The sequence below is a fragment of the Haemorhous mexicanus genome, chromosome Z, assembly GCF_027477595.1.
Source record: "Haemorhous mexicanus isolate bHaeMex1 chromosome Z, bHaeMex1.pri, whole genome shotgun sequence".
NCBI lineage: Eukaryota > Metazoa > Chordata > Aves > Passeriformes > Fringillidae > Haemorhous > Haemorhous mexicanus.
In genome coordinates, this window is record NC_082381.1 from 20,598,199 (window position 1) to 20,612,070 (window position 13,872).

Consider the following 13,872-nt stretch of genomic DNA (forward strand, 5'->3'; position numbering starts at 1 on the left):
TTAGAATATTTATGTAATATAGTGTTTTGTTTCCTTTTTGTTTTGGTCCACATAATTTGTTATTAAAAGAACTGGACGTGTGGTAACAGTTTCACACATGCCCTTCCATTTCCATAAAGTGTTCACTGAAGATGTAGAGGGTACTTAATGTTCTTGAGCCCAACTAAAACCTGTGGCCAGATCTGAGTTCTTAACAACTTTTCATGGCTCTGTTAAGTGAACTTTACTGACAATGTCAAACCATCTCTCTCAGTAACTTAGCATGGAGATGAGGTATCTTTGTGCCAAAATGAGGTATCTTTGTGCCAAGTCTTTAGGCAGTTCCATTCGACAGTAAAGTGACAAGCCATGATGAAACAACTCCCAAAGCAAAGAAACAGCATTAGAAATTTATTCAGAATATAAGAACATTTGTAAAATAAGTATTATAAATGCCTCTGTATAAATAAATGCAGTTTTTACAATTCTATATCAAATGAACACAACATAGCAATTTTACAGCTGCTTTGAAACAAAAGGTAGCAATACATTTAAAGCTAATTCAGTGAGGTGAAAAGTTTTTAAAGTTACAATGCATGGTGCAGTATACTGGAGGAGGAGAAAACTCTTAACAAAACCAGCAGAACATGACATGAATGCAAACTTACATGTGCTTTGCAAAAGCTAACAGTACATTCAAGCTGGTGAAGATTTATACATAGAATTAGAAAAAAAAAAAGAATTCTTTCTGAGCACTCTGTGAAATACAAAGTTTCATGCACTCTGGTGACTTAAGAAAATCAAAAAAAGTCAAATCATTAATTCATGAATGGACTTAGGTTGGCAAGAATCACTTTTTTTTCTTGCTTTGCAAATTTATTATTTCTGCCACAAGCTTTGAGAGTAAAGTTGCTGTAACTCACTGCGCACTGCACACTCAGGTATTTCTGGTGTGCTGATACTTCAGAGTTGCATAAAAGGAGTTTAAGGTTGTTTCTGGCATTTTTTCTGAGGGTTGGTGCCATTTGAATGGGGTACACTGGAGCTGAAGCTGATTATCACTAATGAACAGTTTTCACAGTAACATTAAACCTCTGATCACTTCCCAGATGACCCTTTCCAGTATGCTAACAAATGATGCAGTAGCTGCTTGCTGAGGCAAATAATTCAACTGGTGGTCTGACAAACTATGGCTACTGCTGAGGCTGGATGGTACCAGTGCTGCTTCTTCATCTACAACCCTTACGGGGAAAGAAATGGGAGTGGCTTACATTTACTGATGGTTTATAATTCCAATGCACCTCTAGAGCACAGCTGGCACAGAGGATTTGTGCTAAATGCAGTGAAATAATCAGCAAATTGTCAGGCCTGGAAAAAACACTGAGGGTGCAGCTTTTTATGCTTCTGTGTAAGAGAATGTGAATTTTTTTATGGAAGAAACTCTTCTGTGTGAGGGCACTGAGGCACTGGCCCAGGTTGTCCAGAGGAGATGTGGCTGCCCCATCCCTGGACGGTCCAAGGCCCGGTAGGATGGGGCTCGGAGCAACCTGGTCCAGTGGAAGATGTCCCTGCCCACAGAAAGGGATTGTAACAAGATGATTTTTAGGGTCCTTTCCAAGCCAAACCATTCTGTAGTTCCATTAATCTAAATAGGGAGAAAAAATGAGCCTAAGAGGCAGCTCAGTGCAGTATGGTTCCTGTCCTCTCCAGTGAAAGGTATTTCACATGGACATTCTGAGGTGATCTCAACTCACACAGGTGCTTCAGATGCTGGAAGACAAAAGTGTAACTGCATTTTTGCCACAGCACATGATGGATACTTTCCTTTGTGATTCTTCAGAACAAGTCTGCTCAGCTACCACTGAAGCTGATGGCAAACCCCCACCCTCCTGGGTGTGAGAAAACTGGGGCCAAAAAAGGGGAAACACAGAGCTGCTAAGCAGAACCACAGAGACAGAAGAAATCAATGTGCCTCCTCCTCCCTCAAGAGACTCATTTGCAATAATTTCTAGTCACATTATAAATTAAGAAGTGCAATTATTATGAGAAAGAAGACTGATCAAAACTAGAACATCACTACCTAAACATTTTGAAATCAGCATTGTTTTAATTTGCTGTTGCAATCTACATGTGATGCTGGCTTTGTGGCTGACATACTAGACTCTAGAGAAGTAGGAATGACTACTCTAAGGACAGAAGACAACAGCAGCTACAGCAGTAAGAGATGGAAAACTTAACTGCTACACTTCCAGATGTAATCAAGACGTAGCAATAATGCCACATTCTGAACACAAATTTCCACAACTATGTTGTCTGACCTAACCAGCAGTAGGCAAAAAGAGTCCTTTAAAATATTTCCTTAGTAATGGAAACTAGTAATGGGAAGAATAAATGAGAAAAGTTATCGTAATTCTAGATACACTAGTAAAAAACTTGAGGTGCAACTCGACAAAAATCTCCTGAAATCAGATTCACTGAAAATCAGCCTGGAAAATGCAAAGCAGAGGCATAACACAGCAGCAGGCTAACACAGTGAAGGGACTATCGCGTGGCTTTTTAAAACACACATAAACCTTTTTTATGTACTCTTGTCAAAAAAAAAAAAAAAAAGAAAAAAAAAAGAAAAAAAGAAGCAAATTCAAATTTTGAATATAACAGGTGCTATGGCAGACTCCTGTATTTTGACCCCTACAGAAATCAACCTGATCCCCATGATTTGCTTAATGTTCATTAACCTAACAAGCCAAAATTTGCACTTGAGTCAGTTTGATAATACAGTAATACATGATTTAAACAAGAGAATGTTAGCAGTAACAAAAACTAACCTAAGAAAGCTGTAAGACTTCAACATTCACATTCTGTTTGTGGCTGGATATCCATACATCTAAACATCTATAATTTTGTGCCTATGTATTCAATATTAAACAGGTACATTACTTAAGTACCTTTTTTTGGTCAAAAAAAAAAAAAAGTATAAAAAGAAGACATTCTACCTCTTGATCACAGTAAGCTGCAATAAGCACAACACACGTGACAAAAATGGCCCAGCTTCTTAAAGAAAACCTTGGATATAGAGTATATAGCAAGAAAAAACAACTTTTTCTACAAAGTAGTTGCAAACACCATGCAATATAAATACCAGGAGGTCTTCTGTAATTTCTTACTCACCCTTGGCACAGACTGTTTGTGTGGCATGGTGAAACCCACAGCCTTTGGCCCTCTTATGCTCTGTAAGAATTACACTTTTTTCATAATTCTCAGAGATGCAACTACGCTTTCTTTGTTTTTTCCCCAAATCAACAGGAGTTTTCCTACCTGACCTGCACTGTGAGCAGCAGAACTGCAAGCAGGGTACAAAAAAAAAAAGCCAGCCAGGCTGTCATCCCCACTCTGCAGCTGCCTGTTTGGTGGTGTAACCACAGCAGTGAGTCATGAAGGTTCAGTACGGACTTGTGTGCAGAGAGCTCAGGGATTGGGAAAACTTCCACATGATCTCCAAACTACCCAAATGAAAACCTCTTAACATGAATTGTTCTGCTGTGTGACACCGTCACCCATGGGTGACTGTGAAAGAGAAGCTGTATGAATACAGACGTAACAACACAGACAATGTACACAATTATAGCATGATAATTCAGGCACTGCCACTTTACATTATGAAACAGTCCTTAAGGTTAACACTTTTATTATCCCCATGATACCTCTCTGGGATCCCAGAGAAGGAGCTTTTAAGTTTTGTCAGCATTGACAATCAGAGCTTTTAACATTTGAAGCTACCTAAAAGTCAACCTCCAAAAGAAAGAAAGTTGTAATGGCACTAAGCATCCTTTAAAGAGATGCACTTAAAGAGAAGTTTCATTGGTGTGTGGTCTGGAGTTCTCTTCTTCCAGTAAAGCTATTCTTTGTTTGAGCATTCTTACTTGGGTTTCATGTCTCTCCACCATGGCCATCATTTGTGATTCCAGTTTCTTCAGCTTATTTTGATGCTTTTTCTTTGCTTTTTCATAAGCTGCTACCAAGTTGCTGTTAAAAACACAAGGCATACAAGGGTAAGTCAAACAGGCTTGTTTCAGAGTAAGTGCTACAAAAAGTCTACCCCCAAAGTCCTCCCTTCATGAAACTTCAAAGGCTGGGTACTGATCCCCTTCCCTAAATTTACCAGCGCTTTAAAATGGATTAGATCCAAACCTTTCTGATTCAAACCCAGATCAATGCTAATGTCTGTGTCTTTCCTGGGGGAAGCACACACCTTTTCCAGTGAACTGGCAAAGAAAACTAAACATGGTTCTAAGAGGCAGATGGAGGTTGCTGTTGATGACCTCTTATACCACTGTTTATGTGTCAAGATACCACAACATCAGAGGTAATTTAAAAAAACATTACATGGCCAGAATCTGCTTAGAAAGTCAACGAGTGATTTTGCATTTTTCATTTTAAAGAAGTAAGCAAGAACATTCAGAGGATGGCATCTTGTGCTTATTTGCTAGCTGTTGAATAGCTTCTGTGCCTCCACCTTGACTGGGTTGGAAAGCTCGAGATGGGTGCTGCTTCTCTCCACAAAGGCTTTTAAATGCAATTTAAGGAAAACCACGTTGTGAGTCAGAGGCTGCTTGCAGGAAGGACAGCTGCAGCCCACCATATTCCTAGGCCATCCAAATACAGTACAAGAAAAATGACCTGAGTGAGCAATGGAACTTAGGTGTGATTATTCAAGACAATTTATTAATGAAGAGGTTGGAGCCAAAGATAAGGGAGGACTTAAAAACAAAGTAACAGATTCAAAAATATTTTTTGTTTGCTTTTTAAATTGTGCAATCACTAGAAGTAACTCAATTGAGATTAACCTATTTCCCTGCTTTCTCTTCTTAACTATGTAGTTGTCAGTGGCCTACATGGGAGGTTTATACCTCCCCCTTCTCTAACTATAACCCTAGAGTGTTGACATGTGGATAGAACGTGAGGGTCCCAAAACTTCTCATTAAGTTAAGTGGAATATTAGTGTTTTGCAAGAACACAGCAAAAATAAGCCAGTAGTGCATCCATCTGCTGGTAGATCCTTTACCTGTTTGCCCTTTTAAGGTCATTAACAAATTCTGCAGACTGCTGATGTCTGATTTCACTGCTCTTTGTGAGTCTCTCCAAAGCACTCACTAACTCCTGCACTCTTGCTTTCAGTTTCTTCTCCCTGGATCAGGAGAAAAAGAAGTAGAAAACTATTTTCACAACAAAAATAGTACTTCAACAATTGTCCTCTGCTGGGTTGGCATGCTGCAAATATTTTCCTTACTATTACTAGGATAATACAAGAGGTAGTTTTTACATTAAACTTTTCCAAAGATTGATATTTATAACATTCACCATTTAAGAATTCAGGATCAGAGAAAGAGCAGACAAAAGACTAAACTAACTAACTTCCCTGGTAGGTCATGATGCTGTGTGCATTGAATCACACTAAGAAATAAGATACATAAATAGCTAATATCTGTACTGACTTACCAACTCCAAACCAAACGCCAATTACATGAAGTGTGACAAAATGGAAATCAGGTATCTTACAGCATTTTCAGATTACAAGTATCTCTATGAGGGAAAAAAAAAGTGAACAACATAGAAGTTCTGGGCAGCAGCAAGTATTCCAGCTGGGGAATTAAGCTGGGTTTAAAAAGCATTTCCCAGGTAAGCATGCGGCACGAGGCAGGTGCTTCTTCCTGAGGAGCTCCCTGCTCTAGAGCTGATGGCTGATGCGTGCTGAGCCCACTCCTACACTCACATGGGACTGTTCCAGGAGCTCTTCTCTGTGACCCTAACTCTGCACAGATAGCCCAGAGAAAAAAAAGTAAGATTTAGAGGGGAGTAAAAAAACAAAAAAAATTTAAAGAAGTGGTGTTTTAAGAATGACATGTAGCTGGGCTCAACTGGGACACAGATTTTGCAGCATCAAATCTGACATGTGGGAACTTTGTGTGTTTACAAGGAGTCTGTGCTTTGCTGCCTACAACCACTCTGCAGTGATCCACCTCTCCCTCCTGCTTTGTTGCAGTGCTGCTACATGAGTACACTTGTTTTAACCTCAATAACGAGACAACTGCCAGCTCCCATATAAGGCCAATGGGAATGAATACCATGAAGTTTGTGCAAGCTTCCCCAGCTCTGCAGAGACCACAGGGATCCTCTGGAATCCCAGGTCAGCAGCCTGCACTTCCCAGGAAGGCCTGGGTATGGCAGCCTTTTATCACGGGAGAGAGGGACAGCGCCCAGCTCCAGCAGCAACAGAAGGGCTTTCACAAAGTCAGCCGGGGAAATATTCCAAGTTAGCAGTCTATCCCAACAGACTCCAGAGCTGGGTTACCAGCCAAATGAGAAAGGACATAAGAGGGCCCTTGTTGATGAAGAGTCATCAGTATTCTTTGTAAGTCCCTTCATTGAAGGAACATGCCCTCTGCTTTCAAGTAACACAATCTTTCTCCCCCACAGTTAGAAGTTCACTGCCATCCATCCCAAATGTAAATTTTAATTTTTATATTCTATCTCAGCAGTCAGAAAGGCTCAGCACAGTCTACAGCCAAAGTCTGTTTTCTGCAAAGAAAACAGGAAGAAAAAGAGCCAGGGCACAAACAAGAAGAGATCAGATGTGGCAGAGGCCAGACCTAATGCATTTGTGGCATTGCACTGCCGATGTGACAGAACAGAGTAGGGTAAATTTGGCACTTCTCTGCTCCAAAGGTTGCAACATCCAGAGGCTCTGGGGAAGGCTCAGTAGCACCATTTCCAGCATGACGACCTAGTGTGAATAGCAAGTCCAGTGGAATAAACATGCACAGTGTTTAGATGGGCAGAGAAATCTCAAAATTGTGTGAGGCTGATTTAACATCATGTCCAAGAAAAGGTGTCGCTGTGGAAACGCTGCACACAGTCCCATGTGAAAGAGCCCTGCAGAGCCACATTTCACTGCGGCTAAACTCCCTCACACACACCTGCTGTAACAAGAGCTGCATGGAAAAGAAATGCAGTAGAAAGACTTTGAGGAACTTTTCATGCATGGTAAAGTTTGGTTGCTATGGTGACTGTTACCTGATAAAACAATGATATCACCTTTTGTCTGTTTTTCACTCACACCTTTCAATCAGCCCTGTTCAGCCCGAACTCAGCTAAACATCAAGACATATTTCTTTATATTTGGTCTAAAACATCTTTGTCGTGATGATTGTCAAAGACAAAGAGCCAGCAGAATGGTAAGCACCCTGTTCAAGCTACTTAAGATGCCAGTTCTGAACTTTCTGAACCAGGAAACAGTGGATAGAACTTCAAATCTATAGATGACCCAAATTTACACTGGCACCAGTAAAATACATGTATTTCTTTTGGCTTTTCATGATGTCTTGAAACAGCACTAGATAATACCTACTCAACCTTAATGTCACGGAAAAGCAACTGGTGGTTTGATTGCATGTGCTGAAATATTTCAAAAATCTGGAAAAAACAACACACAGGGATGTACTTTTACACCCTTTTACAGTTTTAAAACTGCCTATCTAAATATCTTTACTTCATGAGACATTTCATAGAACAAGTCATACCTGAGGAGCCACACACAGCAGCAACAGCAAATGCAGAGCAAGCACCTTGGGTTCCTCTGGGAAATGAAGATGCAGGGTGAATGACGATTACACACTAAAGCATGTAAGGTTTTCCCCAGGGTGCTGCATCTTCTGTTTGAGCAGCAAATGAGAGACCTCAGAGCTGTAGGTCACAGGCTGCAAGAACCCTGTGCCTCACAATGGTTACTCCCCCTGCTTCCCTCAGTTCCTATCACTGATCACCTCAGTTTGGTCAGAAAGAATTGTCCACACTTGCTTCTCTTCAAAACTGACTGTGCAGTTAGGCAGTGAACAGGAGCTATACTGAATCCTGAGGTGTTGTCCTAAGGGGACTTCCAGCACCACAGCACTTCCCTGACTGCAGAATGTAAAAAATCAGACACTACAGGGCTTAATATGGCAGAATATTTTCAATGTTGCCTATGAACCACGTCTCTACAACAAGAACATGTTGAAGTTGCCAGGGATGGAGCATACTTGATGTACTACATCAGTATGGAACATCCTACTCAAGTAGGCACAGCCTCCTGCTGTGTCTGGAGTCTTCCAGATCCAAACTCCCTTGGAAGCAGACACACCAAACTCACACTGCTATTGTGCCCCAGGGAGGTAATATGGACCTCTATGTATCCCAAGAAAGCACTTATCTGTGTATTTTGATGGGAAGAGGGAAGGAGAAGCAAGTGTTTTTCAGAGAGCACAAATTCTGTGAGCCTCTGACTCCCACTCTATTGGACTGCTCCTTATTGCAACAGCTCCTCCTCAAACTGGCTACGGCAAGCTGGGGCTACAGGAAACACAGCCACGACACTTCATGAACACAGAGAAAATGAGCAACTATTCCCAGGAGAGGGAACAAGCCTGTGATCTGAGGGCATGGCTCGCTTCCAACACAAGGGCTCCCTGCTGCTGAGAAGTCAGCTGGGGAAATCCCTGACTGCTCCCTTTCCAGGGAAAAGCTCAGAATGAGTGTATTCAAGGCCTACAGCCTACAACATCAGCTAAGAACACTATTTTCAGTGAAATGCCTAATATGCTGGCAATAAAGGCTTTTGTTTGGTCTTTCCACAATCAAAACAACACTCAGTGGGCAGCTACATAGTGGTTTTCAAGGGTTTTTTTGTTTCAGGATGGCTGAATAGGAAGAGGCTAACTGGTGTTCTCTGCTTTCAATGCTACCACTTTGGAGAGTGGGGAATTCTGCCAGGGCCATAAAGGAAACTGTTTCTGTCAATTTGTCCTCCCCACACTGACACCATGTTTCCTACACGGTAATGTAAGCAAGGTCATGAGCACCTTACATTTTCCCTCCTGTCTGGGCTTTCCCAGACACGTGCTAGAAGTCTTCCCAGATTTTCCTGCTCTTGCTGATTTCATTGAAAATTCCCCAGTGCTGCTAACAGGAAGCTGCTCTTCTCTGGCACGCAGAAAGTTGATTTTTCTGCCCCTGGCTTGGAGTGCACCCAGCTAGCTCCCCTTCTTGCAAAAGCTACCACCCCTCTGCCCTGGGGTCAAGAGCACCATAGCTCTTGCCAAATCTGAAGCAAAAAGAGGAACAGTGAGCTCTCTCCAAATGAAGAGGTGAGAAACTTTCCCACAGCCAGGCAGAGAACTCTTGCCATCCCTAGGGCACATCTTCTTACCCATCAAAGGAGATCTGCTGTGGGCAGATCCCCTCAAATCCTGGCTCCTCCTGAGGAGTGGGATGACCAGGTTCAGCCCAGCACCTGCCCCTGAGCTCTGCAGGCACAAAGCCCTGATGCAGCAGGACCAGCAGCAGCCAGCCCAGGGGGACAGAGAATTCCTGGCAGAGCTATCCATGCTGGAAGAGCAGCCCCAGGCCAAAGGGTGGGGAGGAAGGGGAGGGAGGGAAGGCACCTCCTGCACGGTCCATAGCTGTCTTTGAAGCCTCTACTTTGAAGGGAAGGTACCTCCCATTCCACACTCCACTCCACTCCTACTCCTTCCCTGATATCCTCCTGTTGTAGTGAACCCAGCACCATCCCTCACTCCCCTCTCTGACTCTTCCAGTTGAACAGGGTGACACATGATAGTTTTTCCTAGGCATTTGACTCCTCTCCTCTCAGGAGATAACAGCTGGACATTTAAAAGGCATGCAGATAAGCTCTCTCTTCATCAGCAGTCTAAACTAACATCTTAGTCAGGCTGGCATGCAGAATCCCCCAGCTAACCCGAATGCACGCTTGCCTCACTGGTCTGCCTTGGCCTGCTGAGGGAAACATCCAGAATACAATAAATGTTTTAAAGAAGCAACAAAGCAACACTACACAAAAGCCAAGACAGCCACCCTCCTCAAATGCCACGTCTTCCTGGTTCACCTGCTGAAGCACCACCCGTGCTTGCCAGCCACCTGTGCCCAGGAGGCCTTTCCCAATGGCAGAGGTGACAGAGGGTGCTTCAAAAACCACCTTGCTGGTGTAAAATACTGAACTGCTTTTTTTGCTGATTGCCAAGATGCTCGGAGCAGAGCTCAAAAAACAGACAGTACTACAGGCACGTGTTACACCACCTGCAGTGGGGAGACAGGCCAGGTGTGGTCCTGAAGCAACATACTGGCAGCAAAAAGGGAGAACAGCCCTGGAGGGAGGCAGCAGCACTCAAACCTCCCACCCAGCTTTGTCAGCCCAGCCTGGAAGGTCTCCAGACCTGGAGCTATTTGGAGCTCCCTGTGATGATTATATCGAAGTGCATAGCAGCTCAGCAGTTCAGATAACCACAGGGTGGTAAGAACTACTTACCATGTCAAAAATGGAGAAAAAGACAAATCATGGCTGCCTGTGAGGCATATAGTAAAAATAGTTAGTCAAGGTGCTTCTAAGCAATCTGTCCCTGATATCACCATGAGTCACTTCCCTCCTTGTGAGAAGGTTTCTCTTAGTGGGACTCTCCAGAGGGATTTCCAGAGACAGGCCATGCCTTCTGAAAAGCCCCCGGAAGCCAAGGGAAAACCACAGCAGGATACTGCACAGTCACAAAAAAGAGACATCTCAGAAATTTGTGATGACCACAAGCCATACTAGTGTCTGACTTTCAAATGCCTCAGAGCTGCTTATCTCCTCATTTAATTGATGTGGTAACTGGAGAACAGAAATAAGCAAACACTGACAGAGAGCAGCCATGATGCATCAGTAGGCCCAGAACCCAAACATCTGTCTCTCTCCCCCTACTTTGACCCACCACGTGTTTGTGCTGTGCCTTGGTCAAAGAAAAGTGTAAGAGTAATTTTAAATACGAATGGTTATGATATGTTTTAGGCATTTCTATTTCCATTTCTGAGACACCCGTACTGTGCTCAGCATAGGCCTGAATTTCAATGATGAAATTTACTGACTGCTGCTATCATGAAACTAAGGTCAGCCCTTGAAAATATGCAAGGTTAACATGCCATCACACGGAGTTTATGGAAATTTAAAATAAAGGAAGGTGGCATGATTTCTCTCTCACTGACATGGTGTCAGGAAGTAGTCACTGCCATGCCTTGGCCCAGTTATCTATTGAAATGTTTGCTCTTTGAAAAGAAGTTTGGCACAAAACACAGTTGTGGTCTTCAGACAGCCATAAGGACATAAGAGTGCAACAAACATTTTACTGTCTCAAGAGACACCAGGAAATTATGGCAATAATTTCATGTCTTACTAGAAATACCTGCAGCTTCTACTCCAGAGAGGTGGGACCACAGCTCTGTGCAAAATGTACCTTTTGTTGACAGAAGAAGAGCTCTTTGCCATTCTACTGATAACTACTCAGTTCCTCTCTCCACGGTGACTTCGCAATTAGAAGCATCACTCACTATCTCAGTTTAGAAGTCATCAGGCATGGTAAATATAAAGCTCCTATGTAGTTGCCAGATGGAAAGTCACTCTTTTGTGAGGGAGTTACTGAAACATGTCTAGACTGACACGATTCATGTAATCCTGCACAGCCATCAAGGATCATACTTTAGTGCCAAATGATGATGCAGCTGAAGTCTGAACAGTCAGTGTGGTTTACAGAGTGTTTTGCCTGCCATGGTTCTTGCCCAGTACTGCTAGATCCTTCCTGGCCAAGCATTTTAATGATTTATAAGTGATTCTCTAAATGTATGAATAAAAAACAACCCTATACAAACAGAAAAGCTACCTGCAGCTGAAAATACAAGCATAGACCACACAGGACCTCAACAATCAAAACATCTGTAGCAAGGCTTAGAGAGAGGAAGAAGTTTCAGTCTTGCCAGTTAGGCCACTTTTCACAGAATGAAAGTAGAAGAAAATATTTTCTTAGTAGAAGAAAATACCAGTTCTATCATCATTATCACCAGCCTTCTAAAGCAGAATGGAATTCTTACTGCCTCCCTCCTGCCACCTCTAATGCATTTACCTGCATTAAAGCATAACCTGCTGTGTCTACTGAGTTACAAACTCATACAAGTCACGTACAGTGCTCCCTGCCCTGCCCCAGCAGAAGAGAACAAACCAGCAAAGAAAGAGAACTCATTTAAGGTTTTCCCTCAGAGACTGCGTCATGTGTCTGATTTTGGGGTATTCAATCAGATCTTGTATTACAAAACTGGCCTCTGGCACAATCATCAAGGTGTCAGCACCAGGCCATGAGGCTGCTGAGAACACATTTCTACCCTCTCAAGAGTAAGGTATTTCCTGCCAAGAAGCTTGTTTATGGATGTTTCAGACTCAAGAAAGAAGAGGTTTTGTGCCCATTAAAGCCCTTCATCACTCCATTAAGAAAAGAGAGAGGGAAAACCAAAACTGTTAAAGGCTCTGTCAGAAAGCGTTTATGTTTGGCTGAAACAGGATACATATGAATTAGTGAGCTTAGCCTGCAACACCAGAAATTGGTGTAATAGATGTAGCTTTAACAGCATAGGACTTAAAGTTAATTTACTTTTCTCCCAGTTAGCATAGTGACCATGTAAAAGACAAGTGAATTCTGTAAAAAGCCAGTAACAGGGGTTTTAATGCTGAGCACTACTAGGAAATCCTGACTTGTTCCAGAACAAACACGTTATGACACAATAGATGAAGAACTGCTTCTGCCTTGCATTTCTGCTGATGGGCACCACCAACAAAAGTTTCACAACATGCTACTGGATTTCAGATTTATGAAAATATCCACATCTGCAGAGAGAAGCCAGCCTGGCTCTGTGGATGAGATTGCTCTGCTGCATGGCCATTTGCAGACAATGAGCAAATAAATGCTTCCAAACTACACCAAAACCCAAACCATAACTATGTCCTGCTGTTTCATTTGGATTTCAGTCTGTTTCAATTAACTGCGAAGAACCTGACAATTTAACAGCAACAGAAGGACAGAATAGGAAAGTGGCAAGGGGGGGGCAGCCGGAGCTTTAGTCTCTGTAATGACGGGATAAGGAGGGGACAGGAAGCAGGGCTGCTGATTGATATCACATGCTCTGATAGACTCGAAACCCAACGAATTTCTGTCCCTATCCTTGCAAGTGTTGTCCCCTGAAGCAGCGTCTACTGCCAGGAGAAACAAAAGAGAGGACCAATTGCTGGAGGTACGCACCAATTGTAACCTGTCCCAAAACACTCCTGAATGCTGGCATTTAAATACTGCCTCTGGACCACAGAGCATGCTATGCACTTGTTTCACATTTTCCTCCACCCTTCAGCAAACAGCTATGGGGATTCCTACCTTAAATTCTGCATTCTGGTCCTACTTCCTTGGCGAGGCGAGGAGGATGCACTCACAGAGGAGAAAGGACTTTGACAATTTTTAGAATTCTTTCATGCGTTTGTGATAGACTAAATATCACTGTGATATTTGAAGACCCATTTGTCCAGAATAGCAGTTAGGGACTTCTGGTATTTTTAGCGTAACTGTGGCTAAACAGGTTGCAGTAAGCTTTCTCCATGTGCTAGACAGACCTTCAACTGACTTGCAGAGACAAGACTTCAGGGTAAGGAAGGCTAAGCATCCAGCCTGATCTGGCTGGCACACTGATTAGGGGGAAAAATACCCTGTCCACAGAGCTTGAAGGAACTGTGCTTGAGCCCCACTTGCAGCAGCAATCACATTTAGTACAGCCGTATTTCCATTACACAGAGAGCCTTCACAATTTATGTACAGTTTAATCGGATTATTTTTCTTCTCCATTTCTGCCTGACAAACTGTACCTGTGATGCTCTTGGCTGGAAATCCATGCTAATCAACTTAAGGCCTAGTAGATAAAGCAAAGTTGTTTTCTCTGTGTTGTCAGCAAACCACATTTCATGACTATACTCAAACCTCTGTTAACTAAGGTCATTGGCAT

General features: G+C 42.7%; 1 protein-coding gene across 4 annotated transcripts in view; it reads right to left on the reverse strand.

Annotated features, from left to right (window-relative positions):
- Nucleotides 1-375: 375 nt before the first annotated feature.
- Nucleotides 376-13,872, reverse strand: part of MCC (MCC regulator of WNT signaling pathway) — a 183,230-nt gene continuing 169,733 nt past the window's right edge. For all 4 annotated transcript variants that reach the window (XM_059873449.1, XM_059873450.1, XM_059873451.1 and 1 more), the window contains 2 exons: nt 5,042-5,164; nt 376-4,002 (listed from right to left, as the gene is read on the reverse strand). In XM_059873449.1, the coding sequence (XP_059729432.1) occupies nt 3,822-4,002; nt 5,042-5,164 (304 nt within the window). In that variant the 3' untranslated portion in view covers nt 376-3,821. The remainder of the gene's footprint in view (nt 4,003-5,041; nt 5,165-13,872) is intronic.